The sequence below is a fragment of the Rattus rattus genome, chromosome 13 (genome assembly GCF_011064425.1).
Source record: "Rattus rattus isolate New Zealand chromosome 13, Rrattus_CSIRO_v1, whole genome shotgun sequence".
In the NCBI taxonomy this organism is placed as follows: domain Eukaryota; kingdom Metazoa; phylum Chordata; class Mammalia; order Rodentia; family Muridae; genus Rattus; species Rattus rattus.
In genome coordinates, this window is record NC_046166.1 from 57912535 (window position 1) to 57924790 (window position 12256).

General features: G+C 43.1%; 1 protein-coding gene across 2 annotated transcripts in view; it reads left to right on the forward strand.

Annotated features, from left to right (window-relative positions):
* Positions 1-12256, forward strand: part of Unc5d (unc-5 netrin receptor D) — a 530429-nt gene that overhangs the window by 453342 nt on the left and 64831 nt on the right. Inside the window, exons 9-10 of one of the 2 annotated variants that reach the window (XM_032919094.1) lie at positions 6955-7101; positions 11372-11749. In XM_032919094.1, the coding sequence (XP_032774985.1) occupies positions 6955-7101; positions 11372-11749 (525 nt within the window). Of the gene's footprint in view, positions 1-6954; positions 7141-11371; positions 11750-12256 lie in introns of both variants that reach the window. The other variant, XM_032919093.1, reaches the window with a different exon arrangement.

Below are 12256 nucleotides of genomic sequence, written 5' to 3' on the forward strand. Positions count from 1 at the left end.
TGTACTCCTAAAGCTTTTTCTAGTTTCTCACATGTGTTGGTTTCACTAAAACAAACACAAAGACCAACAGAAAAAAAAAGTGATTAGAAGTAACTGGTCAGTGACATTGGGAAGCATGCATTCACGGATGCTTAATGTTTTAAATGCTCAAAATATTACAAATAAAGAACTAAGAACTCAGGAGAAGGAAGAATAGAAGATGTGTCTCTGAGAAGTTGGTCAGAGTGAGCTGACAGGGATTTGCAGAGAGGTCAGCAGAGGAGCAAAACTCCACCATAAGCAGGGACAAGATGTCACCATGAGGGGGACCTGGAAGACACAAGGCTAAAAGATAAAACATGGAGTCATATCCCTGAAGGAAGGGACTAAGTCAGAGCAGGTCTGACACAGGGAACTAGGAAGGGGAAAAGAAAACACATACCTGAACAGAGAAATTTTGAGCTTATAGGAGTTTCCATAAGATTGCCTCTGTGTTCTCAACAAGAAGGAAGATAGATGAGAATTAGGGGTCTTAGAGGAAGACTATACTGACTGTTTGGTGTTGTTGGTGTTATATGGCAAGGAGACATGAATGACATGATGCTTGAGCTTCTAGGAAGACCCTGGGGAGTGTGCACAGCATCCTATGTCTGATGCTAGACAGCTAAGATGTGACTTCCTCTAATCTAGTGGGCCAGAGTCACTTGGATACTTGTGTGGAAGAGAGGAGATGTGAGGAAGGAACACAGTAATGCAGGTTAACACTTAGGGACTAAAGGTGGCTGTATGCTTAGACCTGGGCTTGGCTGTTTTCTAATTATGAAACCATAGGTAAGGAACTGGTTCCCTAAGCTCATGGCACTGACTGCTTTTTTTCCCTAAATGGTCCCTTCTATATAGAGCAGTGTTTCTCAGCTCATGGTTTGCAACGCCCTTTGTGGGTCACATATCAGATCTCGTGCCTATCTGATATCTATATTAGGATTCATAACAGTAGCAAAGTCACAGTTACAAAGTAGCAATGAAAATACTTTTATGGTTGGTGCCCCTACAACAGGAGAAATTGCATTAAGGGGTCAGAGCTTTAGGAAGGTTGAGAACCGCTAACCTTAAGGGAGGTGGGCAGTATAATTAGGACAGAAGTGAGCAGGGTGGAGTGTGGCTAAAGGCATGACACTGGAGATGGACCCCATGCAATTCACTCTCAGCTCTACCATTCACACTGTTCACAAGGCTTGGCCCAAGCATATTATCCTTTTCTTACCTTGATTTATACACCTAAGTGAGGACATTTGCTCAATGTCATCGGAGTTAATGCTAAGTATAAAATGCTAGCATGATGCCTGGTCTACACTGTTTGACCCTTTGCTCTACTGCCATTAATTACAATGAAAATCAGCAGCTGCAGGAGCAGGAATGAGGCCTTCAAAGATGGAGAACTTGAAAAGGGGAGACATTGATTGGAGGCTGAGAGGTCAGGAGTCACCAAGGATTACGAAGTGTAACTGACATCGATTACTATGGTTGATCATAGCTGACCATTTCAAAGCTATTTCCTGACAAGTTAAAGGAAATTCTTATGGCCTCTTGGTAACAGCAAGGATAAACAATGCTACCAGTGACTTGGGGAATGTTCCACTAGGTCTGTGTGCCAATGGCACTGGCCCCACTGAAGCTGCCTCCTGGGCTGGCAGTTGGTTGACTCTCTGTGGGATTCTGGCTTAGCAGTTTGCTCTTGTGTCTTCCATTTGTTTCCCTTCTCCCTGGCTTCTTCAGAATATTTTTTTTCTTTAAATGTAGCTTCCTTAGTAGTTCACTGCCTTATTCCTTAGCATTCAAGTTTGTTTACTTTATTCTCTCAAATGGAAATAGTGGTCATCCCAGGACACCCACTAGGAGATGAGGCAGAATATCATGGTTAGAGAGAGATTCACCATTCTCCTATATTAATTCTTTATAGCTTGGGTCCTCAGGATAGGTTCTAGTCTGATTATGTTAAATTTGAGGTAAGTTCAATTTGTAACGTGTGAATTGAGATGACGTTCCATCACCAAGAGGAACTAATAATGTCTTTCCCCTTGGAGTCTGGGAAACATGGGGTAGATCAATTAAGCAGCTGTGGCCTGAGTCATCAGGGATATTGGTTATTACAAATGCCTAGAGAGGACTGTCATTCATAAAACTATCAAATTTGTTAATATGAAGGGGTTTTGAAAGGTCAATTAGTTATTTCCAGCCAACTCTGATTTAAGAAAAAAACAAAACAAAACAAAAAACTGAACTAACGTAATTGCACACTGTTACAAAGTCCTGCTGGGTTTTAAAGGCTTCCTGAAAGGAGATTTCACCATCTCCCTCAAATATAGATTTTATTTTAACAACCCTCATTATAGGAAAGGTCATTTTAAATCCAACCAGAAAACCAGTTGCTTTAATAAAAGGCCATATCTTTCCTTGCTATCCCTTCCTATCATATTTCGATATGACAAAAAGAATGAGAGTACTTGCTTCCTCCTGAATGGACAGTCATTGAGTGGCTACTGTGGACCTAGTCTCTTCTTAGAATATTCCCTTATACATCCTATCACCGAAAACAAATGCTGCCCTCTCCTTCCCAAGGCCCCATTTCCCACTCCCCCCATTCATCTTTGGACGTGCCTCTGTGGGTGCTTTTCACTGCACACATACATTCCTCCACGCTTTCTTTGGAACCTGGAAATAACAGGTTTCTCAGTCAGGAGTTTCAGTTGTTTTTGTTGCTTTGTCTATAGATGCAGATTATACATAACTGCTTTTGTTCTTGGATATGCTGGTGCCTTCCATGCTCCGCAGAAAGCTTTTGTGACTTTTAGTGAAAGGAAGGTAGGAATGAAGAGAACAGGGAAGACAACAGGAACACAGTGGTGTGCAAAGCTCTGCCTATGAAATACAAAGGTATGGAGGCGTCCTATGCCCACAAAGGCAAAGGAGCCCTGCTCAAGCCATTGCTTTTGTTCAGAATCCCTTTGAGCCAACAGATCAGCAGTTCTGCATCTGTGAAGGGACTGATAGTTATAAACACGCCCTGTACAAATGGGAAGAAAAAATTTGAAGCAGAGATTTAAAAATCACCCCCTCAAACTTACATTATTTAACACTTCACATCTTCACTTTGAGAACGAGGCAAGTAAGCGATAAATAGTTCTGCACAATGACTAGCAAGGTACCTTGAAGAAGCACAGAGGCAAGACTGCTTCTCAGGAGTATAAAGCTGTTAGGAAGAACAACCCAACTCTCATTCAAACAATCATTAATGAAAGAAAGTACAGTCCTAAAAGGCATCTTCAGAACCACAAGCCCTAGAAGTTCTAAAGCTCATAGGTAAACAAAGTTGAGTGCGCCCCGACCCAGGCCAGGCCAGAGTCACCCCAGAGAGAGGGAGGGGCCTTAAGCTGGCACTCAGCAGGTGGATAGACGAAGGTGAACAGCTACTGGTGGGTGCCCAGATATCACACTGATCACTGTGCGGCGGCTTCTGTTAGCAGCGTCAACCTGACGAGTCAGTCAAGGACAGTTGAATGTGGGATGACAGTACAGTGACAGGCCAGGAGCAAAGGCACAGGAGTACATGTAGAGGCAGCTACAGGTCCTGGAAAGTGTCTTGCTATGCTATGCAACGGTGTATTCTGGGAAATCCCTTCAGAGGAATGATCACTTCCCCCTAGCCAAGCCAATGCCCTCTGCATGAGTGTACCCTTGACACATGCAGTGTATTTTTGCATGTGTAACACAGACACACACACACACACACACACACACACACACACACACACCACGCACGCACACAAGCACGCATGTGTGAACACACACAACGTGCTCCTTCCTCCTCTAGGACACCATCATAGAAAACATGGACCTAAACCTTTGGTCCTCATGAGCTCAGTTCTGAACACAAAAAGCAGTATCTATCAGCTAGCCTGAAATCCAGAGAAGAAGCTACCTTATACTCTTGGAAATACGGAAAAGCAGGTGGTAGAGGGGGAGTAGTAATACTTAGCACAGGCAGGGAGATAAAGAAGAGAAGACGACAGTGAAGATGAAGGACGAAGTAGGAAAGTTCAACTTTAGCGGAATTCGAGCCGTGGGCATGGATGTGGCTTTAGACCTCTTGAGATATAGTAAACAATGTTGAATAGTCGCATGTGATATTAAAACTGAGCCTGAAAGGCTCACAACTACTCAGAGCCTGCGGATGGGTCTGATTGTCTGGCTTTTAGACAATAACTGACCGAGGGGCTTTTAATTCCATGCAAATTCACAACAAACTTGTCCCTAACAAGGTGGATTCAGTACAACCGGTCCTTTGAGACTCCCAGGTTATTCCTATGACACGCGTGTCACTTGGTTCCTTTTTCTTTTCCCAGGGAACAGAGTAAACTTTACAGGGGCCAGTGCTCACCTCCAAGTCTAGCTGCCTTCTGTCCCCACCCTAGCCAAAGTCCCTCTCGTCAAGATTTTTAAATTTATTATTTTTTTATATTATGTCTACATGTGTGCCTTTGTGGTGGTTTGGGCATGTGAGAGTGCAGGGGCCTACGGAGTCCGGAAGTGGGTATCAGATGTGCCAGGGTGGAGTTGACGGGCAGTTGTGAGTTGCCCTGTATGAATGCTGAAAGTAAATGCTTGAGTCCTCGGCAGGGGTGTTTTTAAGCACTGAGTCATGTCTCTGCTACCTCTACTCATTGAAAATAGTTTTAGTTTACTATTTTGCTCTTATTACTTAAGTCAAATGCTTGTGCGCATTTTGTTGGGAGAGGAAACTCTGGTGAACAATACCCAGCATTAATCCAACGGGAAAGGCAGCAGAATGACGATGATCACCCTGGTTACTTGTGTATCCAGGACCAAAATGGGAATCCGGGAAGGGTGGGGAGCTTTCTCTTGTCTCCCTGGTTTGTCTCACTGTGCTAATGCCCAGCAATTTCCATTTTGAGTTCAGGTAATCCTACCTATACCCCTATCACCCCATCCCGCCCTACCTCATTCCCCTCTGCCTCCTGATGTCCTTCCTGTTTCTGTGCTTGGGACTCTAAGAATGTCTTTGCCTCTGCTTTACAATCTCAGCAGTGGAAGCAGCTGCAGTCAGTGCATAGCCAGGCTGCTTCCCTGCATGTGCTCCTTTGCTAAGAAGGTGTTGCGCCCCCAGAAGCACCTTTTCAATGGGGGTATCGTCGCTCAGCAATTCCCAAGGAAGGAAAAAGCGCTAACTGGTCTCAATCCAAAGTCTGCTCACCACCGTTGCTGGTGTCCTGGTGTGATGTGTTCGCTGGGCTCAATGTGCTTTCTGCCCTGACTATGATTCTTCCCAACAAGGAAACACAGGGATGGGAACACATAAGCAGGTTGGTGAACATCCCCCCTGTTTCTCCAGAAGACAGACAGGAATGGCAATTCTGCTCTGGAGATCTGGTTCATTGTGCTCCCTGTCTGGGTGGTGAGAACAAAAGGTCTACCAGCCCCCATTGGACTATCCTAGAACTAAGCGCTCTACCATAGCCCGTGGCATGGCCCATCTTGACGATGCTCTGCTTATTAAATGTGTCTATGGAACGTCTGACCTTTCAACTCTGACTCCCTCTGATAGCTGTCCTCCCTGCCTGGTGTTTTTGTGTTCACTGCACCGTTGCTGGTTTGATGCTGCCTGATCTCCTCATTGACTCTTTAATTTGGTGACACCTTAGTGTGTGGCCCACTACCTTTGTGGAAAATAAATTCACTCTCTACCTGTGTGGCTAGCTTTACCCATTTGATAAATATAATTTTAGGGAAATGCATAGTATGTGTTATGCAATTACAAGGCAAGCATATGATGTGTTTCTTTGATTCCCCTCAGCCCAACACTGGGTGCCAGAATAATTATTTTGGACCCACTACATGTACTTACCATACAATCTGTTGGAAAATTATGTAGTTCGTTCTCGCCACCTTCTTTTTCCATACACTTTGAGATGACACCTCTTTTAGGATTAGCTTGCCTCAGATAATTCCCCTAAGTTGAATTATAATAGCCATTATCAATCTGTTTCTGGGATGAACCACACCTGATATGTCTCTGGAAAAGAACTGGAATTCAGCTGCAGCATATCCTGGGGGTGGGGAGACATCCACATCCTAAAATTAAACTAACGTTTTTATTTTTGCTTTGCCCATGCATTCAATAGGATGGAGTAGGAGAGGTATGGGAGAAACAGCATGTGCCCCTGAGAGAACAGCCCCCCAAAAATAAAGTGTTAGAGTCTAGCATTGCATTGGTATCAGAAAACATTTACCATGGACACAAGAGCCCTTGGCGACCAACATATTCATGTTTCATATAAACATTGCTCTCATGATGATTGCATATGCTAAACCAACATTATTACTGTGCTTTGACTCTGAATATTGGTATCAAAGTTTACATATTTGTAAACCCTGATCTCTTCTCTCTTAACTCACAGACCATGTTAACGTCCTACCCTAGACAGCTCTGTGTATATGCATGTGCCCCAAGCCCCACATGAGCAGAGAACCCACCCTTTTCTTTGTTGTTTGTGTGCGTCTGTTTCCCCTCAAATAAAAAATCAAATATAAGAAATGCTTTTCAGGTAACTCTGACTTCTTCAACTAAGTTAAGGAGCTATTTGTTCTTACTAGGGAAAAAAATGTTATGTTCTTTGCAAAATTGATCCTCTGCAAGTCTATTATATGATAAGCTACCTTAATGCAGTTATATTAGACTAGCCTTGCTCTGATTTATACAAGGAAGTTTAGAAACATGACTATTGTGTAAATGAGACTCTAATGTGTAGCTAGCTTTCTATGTTTTTTTTTTCTTCTTCTTTTTTTTTTTCCTGATCATTAGGCTCCAGACTCTAACAGAACACCATGTTATGTCCTGGGGTGGCTTTATGCCATGAGCCCATGTTAGCCACTCAGGACTTCTCTTGTGTCTTTCAGGCATTGAGAATGCCAGCGACATTGCTTTGTACTCGGGCTTGGGTGCAGCCGTTGTAGCCGTTGCGGTCCTGGTCATTGGTGTCACCCTCTACAGACGGAGCCATAGTGACTATGGAGTGGACGTCATTGACTCTTCTGCATTGACAGGTGGCTTCCAGACCTTCAACTTCAAAACAGTTCGTCAAGGTCAGCGGCGTAGGGCCCCCAACACCTCATCCTCAGGACCATCGGCTGCACTCACACAGGTGTCCTCCATGTTCTTGACACTGTGCGAAGGTAGCTCCTGGTCCTGGGAGCCGCTACCAAATTGTTTCCATTCATTAAAACACCCAATTCTTAAATGATATTCTTGGTCCTCAGTAACTGTGAGGACGTACGGATTTCAATTCATTTTTGGCAACATTCAGTGAAATAGTTCGACACTCAGTGACTCAGTGCCTCTCAAATTATCCAACTTCATCTCTGAAGAAACCTGGTTTTAGTTTATGAGTTTAATTTTATTAACTAAAATATTGAGTACTAAAAGCTGAGGACACAGCCCCAGACCACAACTACCCATAACCTCTATTACATTGGGTTTTTTTTCTTTAATTTCAAATAAATAAAAAGGGTTTAGAAGATAACTGAAGAATCAGTTAAGAGGGGGACAAAATGAAATACCAGCCTAAATTACTTTCAGCTATTGCCAAGTCTGACCAATCTTTTGTTGTGGGGGAAGAAACATTTTTCATGTCAAGGCACAGAAATGTTCTTTTGCAGAACACAGAGAGTTATTTAATCCTCTATTATGAACCAAACCTATTCCTGAATACAGGGTGGGAATGAGACACATTTTGGGTTTAATTTTAAGCAAAAAGAAACTGTCTCTCTTCAAAAGATGAAGTTTTATAACTTTACCCTTGGCAGCCATAATTTCCCCATTTATTTCAGTTCATTATATGGGTATAACCTACCACAAGGGCTGGACGGTTTCTGTGTGCAGCATTTATTGCGTAGACAAACCGCTGAAGTAGAAGCCCAAACCTGCTAGAACAACCAACTGAGCCAGGCCTAGGAGAGATAGACTTCTCCCCTTGGCTTTTATTTTGGGATACATTAGTGTTAAGCCACTGTTGTTAAGCCACTATTGTGTACAAGTTCACCTGCTTTGAAGTCAGTTAGAGTATGAAACCGCTACGAAGCAAAACAGTTATTCTGAGTCACTGTTTCACAACTATAAAAAAAGAATGCTAGCATCCTTCTCATGGTGTTCTTGTGAAAATGAGTTTGCTGAGAATAACCTGGGGAAGCCCTTGGCATTTAGGCAGAGCTCATTCTCTCAATATAGCTCTAGATGCTCACGTGTCCCCCAACCGTGGGACAGCAGCGTGCTCTGTGGATCAGCAGGCAATGTATATGAGAGGAGGTGGTTGCCTGGCCCGAGTAAGATTGGAGGATAGTGATTTACATATATTGGCTGATCTCCTCCTCATGGAGGAGTGCCTCAGAACATCAGTATATTGTGAATGTCTAAAAGAACCATCTTATCAGATTGCCTGACCATTTGGTTTATTTTTGGCTAAGAATCTTATAAATCTCAGGATAGAAGACAAAACCTCTTTTGTTAACTGCTACTGTCCCCATATCTGTGGACAATGAATCTCATTTTCATAGACTGTGACTTTGACCTCCACTGTCTTCAAGGTGATATCTTGATGGACAACATGTCCAGTACCCCAGGAAGGGGAACAGCAATAATGTTAAAAGCAGAACAGTGTCATAGTTTTCTTTCTGTAATGAAGTTATAATTAAATAACCCTCCCCAAAAGAGAAAGTTAAGGGAAAGATGGCTTATTTGGTTTATAATTGCAAATGATAGACCATCATTACTGGGAAATCAAGGTCAGAATTTGAAACAGCTAGTCACATGCACCCACAGTCTGTATCAGAAAAAAAAAATAAAAAAATGAATACACTTACTTGTTCTCAGCTCACTTTCTCTACTTGTGTATAGTTCAACACCCAGAGAATGATGTTGCTTTAGAAAGCAGGCTCTTCCCATAACAGTTAACATAACCAAGACAATTCCCCACAGACATGCACACAGGTCAGTCTGATCTTAGTAACTGCTTCTTGAGATTATTGCCAGGTGATTCAATATGGAGCCAAGTTGACTCTTAAAACTAACTTTAGAAAGTATCATGGGAGTGCTTGACTACTTGTTCTGCACGTTGTAAAGCCCTTGGGTTCAATAGATAAGATAGAAAGGGGGGTGGAAGGGAGACAAAGAGTCAGGCATACAGAAAGAATAGAGTGCTTTAGGCTAAATGAGAAAAAATGAATTTTTAAAGAGAAGATAGGGTAACAAGACAAATAAGGGAGGATAATGGGCCCTAAGCAGGCTTCAGTCAGATTGGCAGCTAACATTTTCAACTGGAGACTTGTGCATTTCAGTATATTTATGTATGTGCTTTCTCTCTTCTTTCCTCCCCATCCATCCTTCCATCCATCCATCCATCCATCCATCCATCCATCCATCTATCTATCTATCTATCTATCTATCTATCTATCTATCTGTATCTCTTCTCTCCCTCCAACGTATGTGTATTTTCCCTATGTATACTCTCTCTATTTCTCTCTATTTCTCTCTCTCTTTCTCTCTCTCTCTCTCCTTCTATCTCTCCTTCTCTCTCATCTCTATCTCTTTGTGTATTTTCCCACTGTGTTTTCTCTCTGTCCCTCTTTCTCTCCCCCCCAATCTCTCTCTGTCTCTCTCTTTCTGTGATTGAGTGCACATGTGTGTGTGTGTGTGTCTGTGCATGTGTGCCTGCATGCACATGTGTGTGTCTGTGTCTGTGTCTGTGTCTGTGTCTGTGTCTGTGTCTGTGTGTGTCTGTGTGTGTTTCTAGTGATAGGACTTTACTAGGCAAGCTTTCTAGCACTGTTCCAAATGCTTAGCCTTGTATGCCCTTCTGTATTCAGGTGTTTTTAATGTCTGTGCTCTCAAAGAATCAGAAATAATTTCCCCCATAAGCTAGGCAAGTCTTTCAAAAGTAGCCAAAAATTAATCTTCAAAAGGTGGGGGCTTGTTCTCAAATAGCCAGGAGGTTTGGGGATATGAGTTTTTGAAGTCTCCATGGAAACTGCTGTTTCAAACTGTTTTTCCAGTGTGCTGTGTTCTTCAGTCCCACTGTTTTCCTTGGGAAGACCACAGACAAGAGCAAGGTCATCATCTATTGAACTCAGTGTGAGCTACTGGTTGGAGGCTGCATCTTGGCACAACAGTCCCGAGATAGGAAAGAGGGGCACCATCAAAGGACCATTAGAGCTGCATTATCGTTCTTGTTTATCTTCTCTCTGCTTCTTAGTTCTTAGCACATCCTGACAAGGGGTGGGAAAATCCAAGGCAATAGTTCCCCTCATGGCATTGTTACAAATTGGGAAAATAGAAAAACAGTAGAGACTAATACAATACAACCTAGAATTGAAACATTTAAAAAAAATACCATATTTGAAATCTTTTTTTTTTTGGTCAGGTCCCAGAGGACCATATTGCTGACTATGATTTTGGGTTTCTGCTTGAGCTGTCGTCTTGACGAACTGGTATGGGTGGGGGGCAGGGGAGTGAGGGTTATTCTGTTATTTACTAATAAGTGGGGTTACTTTGTCATGAGAAAATATCACAGCCTTTTAAATATCTGGCTTGGAAAAAAATGGCGAGCCCAGCAGTTAACTAGAGCACTGGTCCAATTTCTCCCATGTTTATGAGGATTGTTTTGTTCATTTGTTTTAAGCCAGAAAGGTACCTTTTTGAGATACTCCTCACATACAATCCAAGTCCCTCTCCACTGGAATGGTCTTTCCCTCTGAGTGACATAGTGATGTTCAAGGACATTGGCCCCTCAGACTTAGAGTGATTCATAAAGTCCCCTGAACTATTTGCTCCAAGCTCCAGGAGCTGCTCAGAATTCTACAAGATATTTCCCACCTCCTCTCTGGGCTCTTGTAAGCAGCATGGAGAGTCACTACACTGCGGCATCTCTTGCTATTTAAAATGAACAAATGGTTTTTTGCCCCTAACTGGATAACAAAACATCTTTCTGGTTTCTTTCTTTTTTTTTTTCTTTTTTTTACCTCTTTTACCTTTTTTTTGCCAGTTAAAATAATCACACAAAAAGTACCTGAGGCAAGTTGCCCTAATCCAGGGTCAGACATGTTTGTCTTGAAAAGGAGACATGAATAGAGCTTTGGATGTGAGGGCAATGGGAGCATGACATTAAGAAAATGACCTGGAAGGTCAGAGGTCCCCATTCCCAGGCACTGGCATGGTTCCATCCAGGTTAGTAAGGGAGGCTCTCCCCTTAATTGAGGGGACTGCAAAAGGAGCGATGGAGGCATCTTTTAGTGTCTGAGTGACAGATCCTGTTTTTCTTACCAGGAAATTCTCTCCTCCTGAATCCTGCCATGCATCCAGATCTGACTGTAAGCCGGACGTACAGTGGGCCCATCTGTCTGCAGGATCCACTGGACAAGGAGCTCATGACAGAGTCCTCACTCTTCAACCCTCTATCTGACATCAAAGTCAAAGTCCAGAGCTCATTCATGGTTTCCCTGGGAGTGTCTGAGAGAGCCGAGTACCATGGCAAGAATCACTCTGGGACCTTCCCCCATGGAAACAACCGTGGATTTAGTACCATACATCCCAGAAACAAGACGCCGTACATCCAAAATCTGTCGTCACTGCCCACAAGGACAGAGCTGAGGACAACTGGTGTCTTTGGACACTTAGGGGGGCGCTTAGTAATGCCAAATACAGGTGGGTGGTAAGCACGTGTTCACATATTTCCCTTGCTTGTGTAAATACTTTTTTAGAAGTATGCAATGACCAGATTCATTTGGGAGTGAGCAGCAAAGGCCAGGGCTGCACTTTGTATACCCTGGAGCCCCAGAAGTGAAGCTAAAGTAAGACAGGGCCTTCTCTCTGCCTACCCGCAGAACAGAACACCACCTTTGATGCTGTCTATAGTCATCTTTTGGCATGATACCCATCAGGTGGCATGGGTAGGCTCCTGGGTTTGAGACCCGTTGGACTATGTTACCCAAGGCATGGTAAAGAGGAAAGGAACACAGTTCTTTTTCTACATCTGACAAGTGCCCTACTTGGCCAAAGCACACGTTTGTACTGACAAATACTTTAGTGCATGGAGAGCCACGTTTCTCAGTCTCTTGTCTATGAGCGCTCTCCATGCCAGGCACCCTTGATAATTACTTTGACTATTTTTAAGTTACTATTACATTGGTTCTTGGCAAGCGATGATGATGA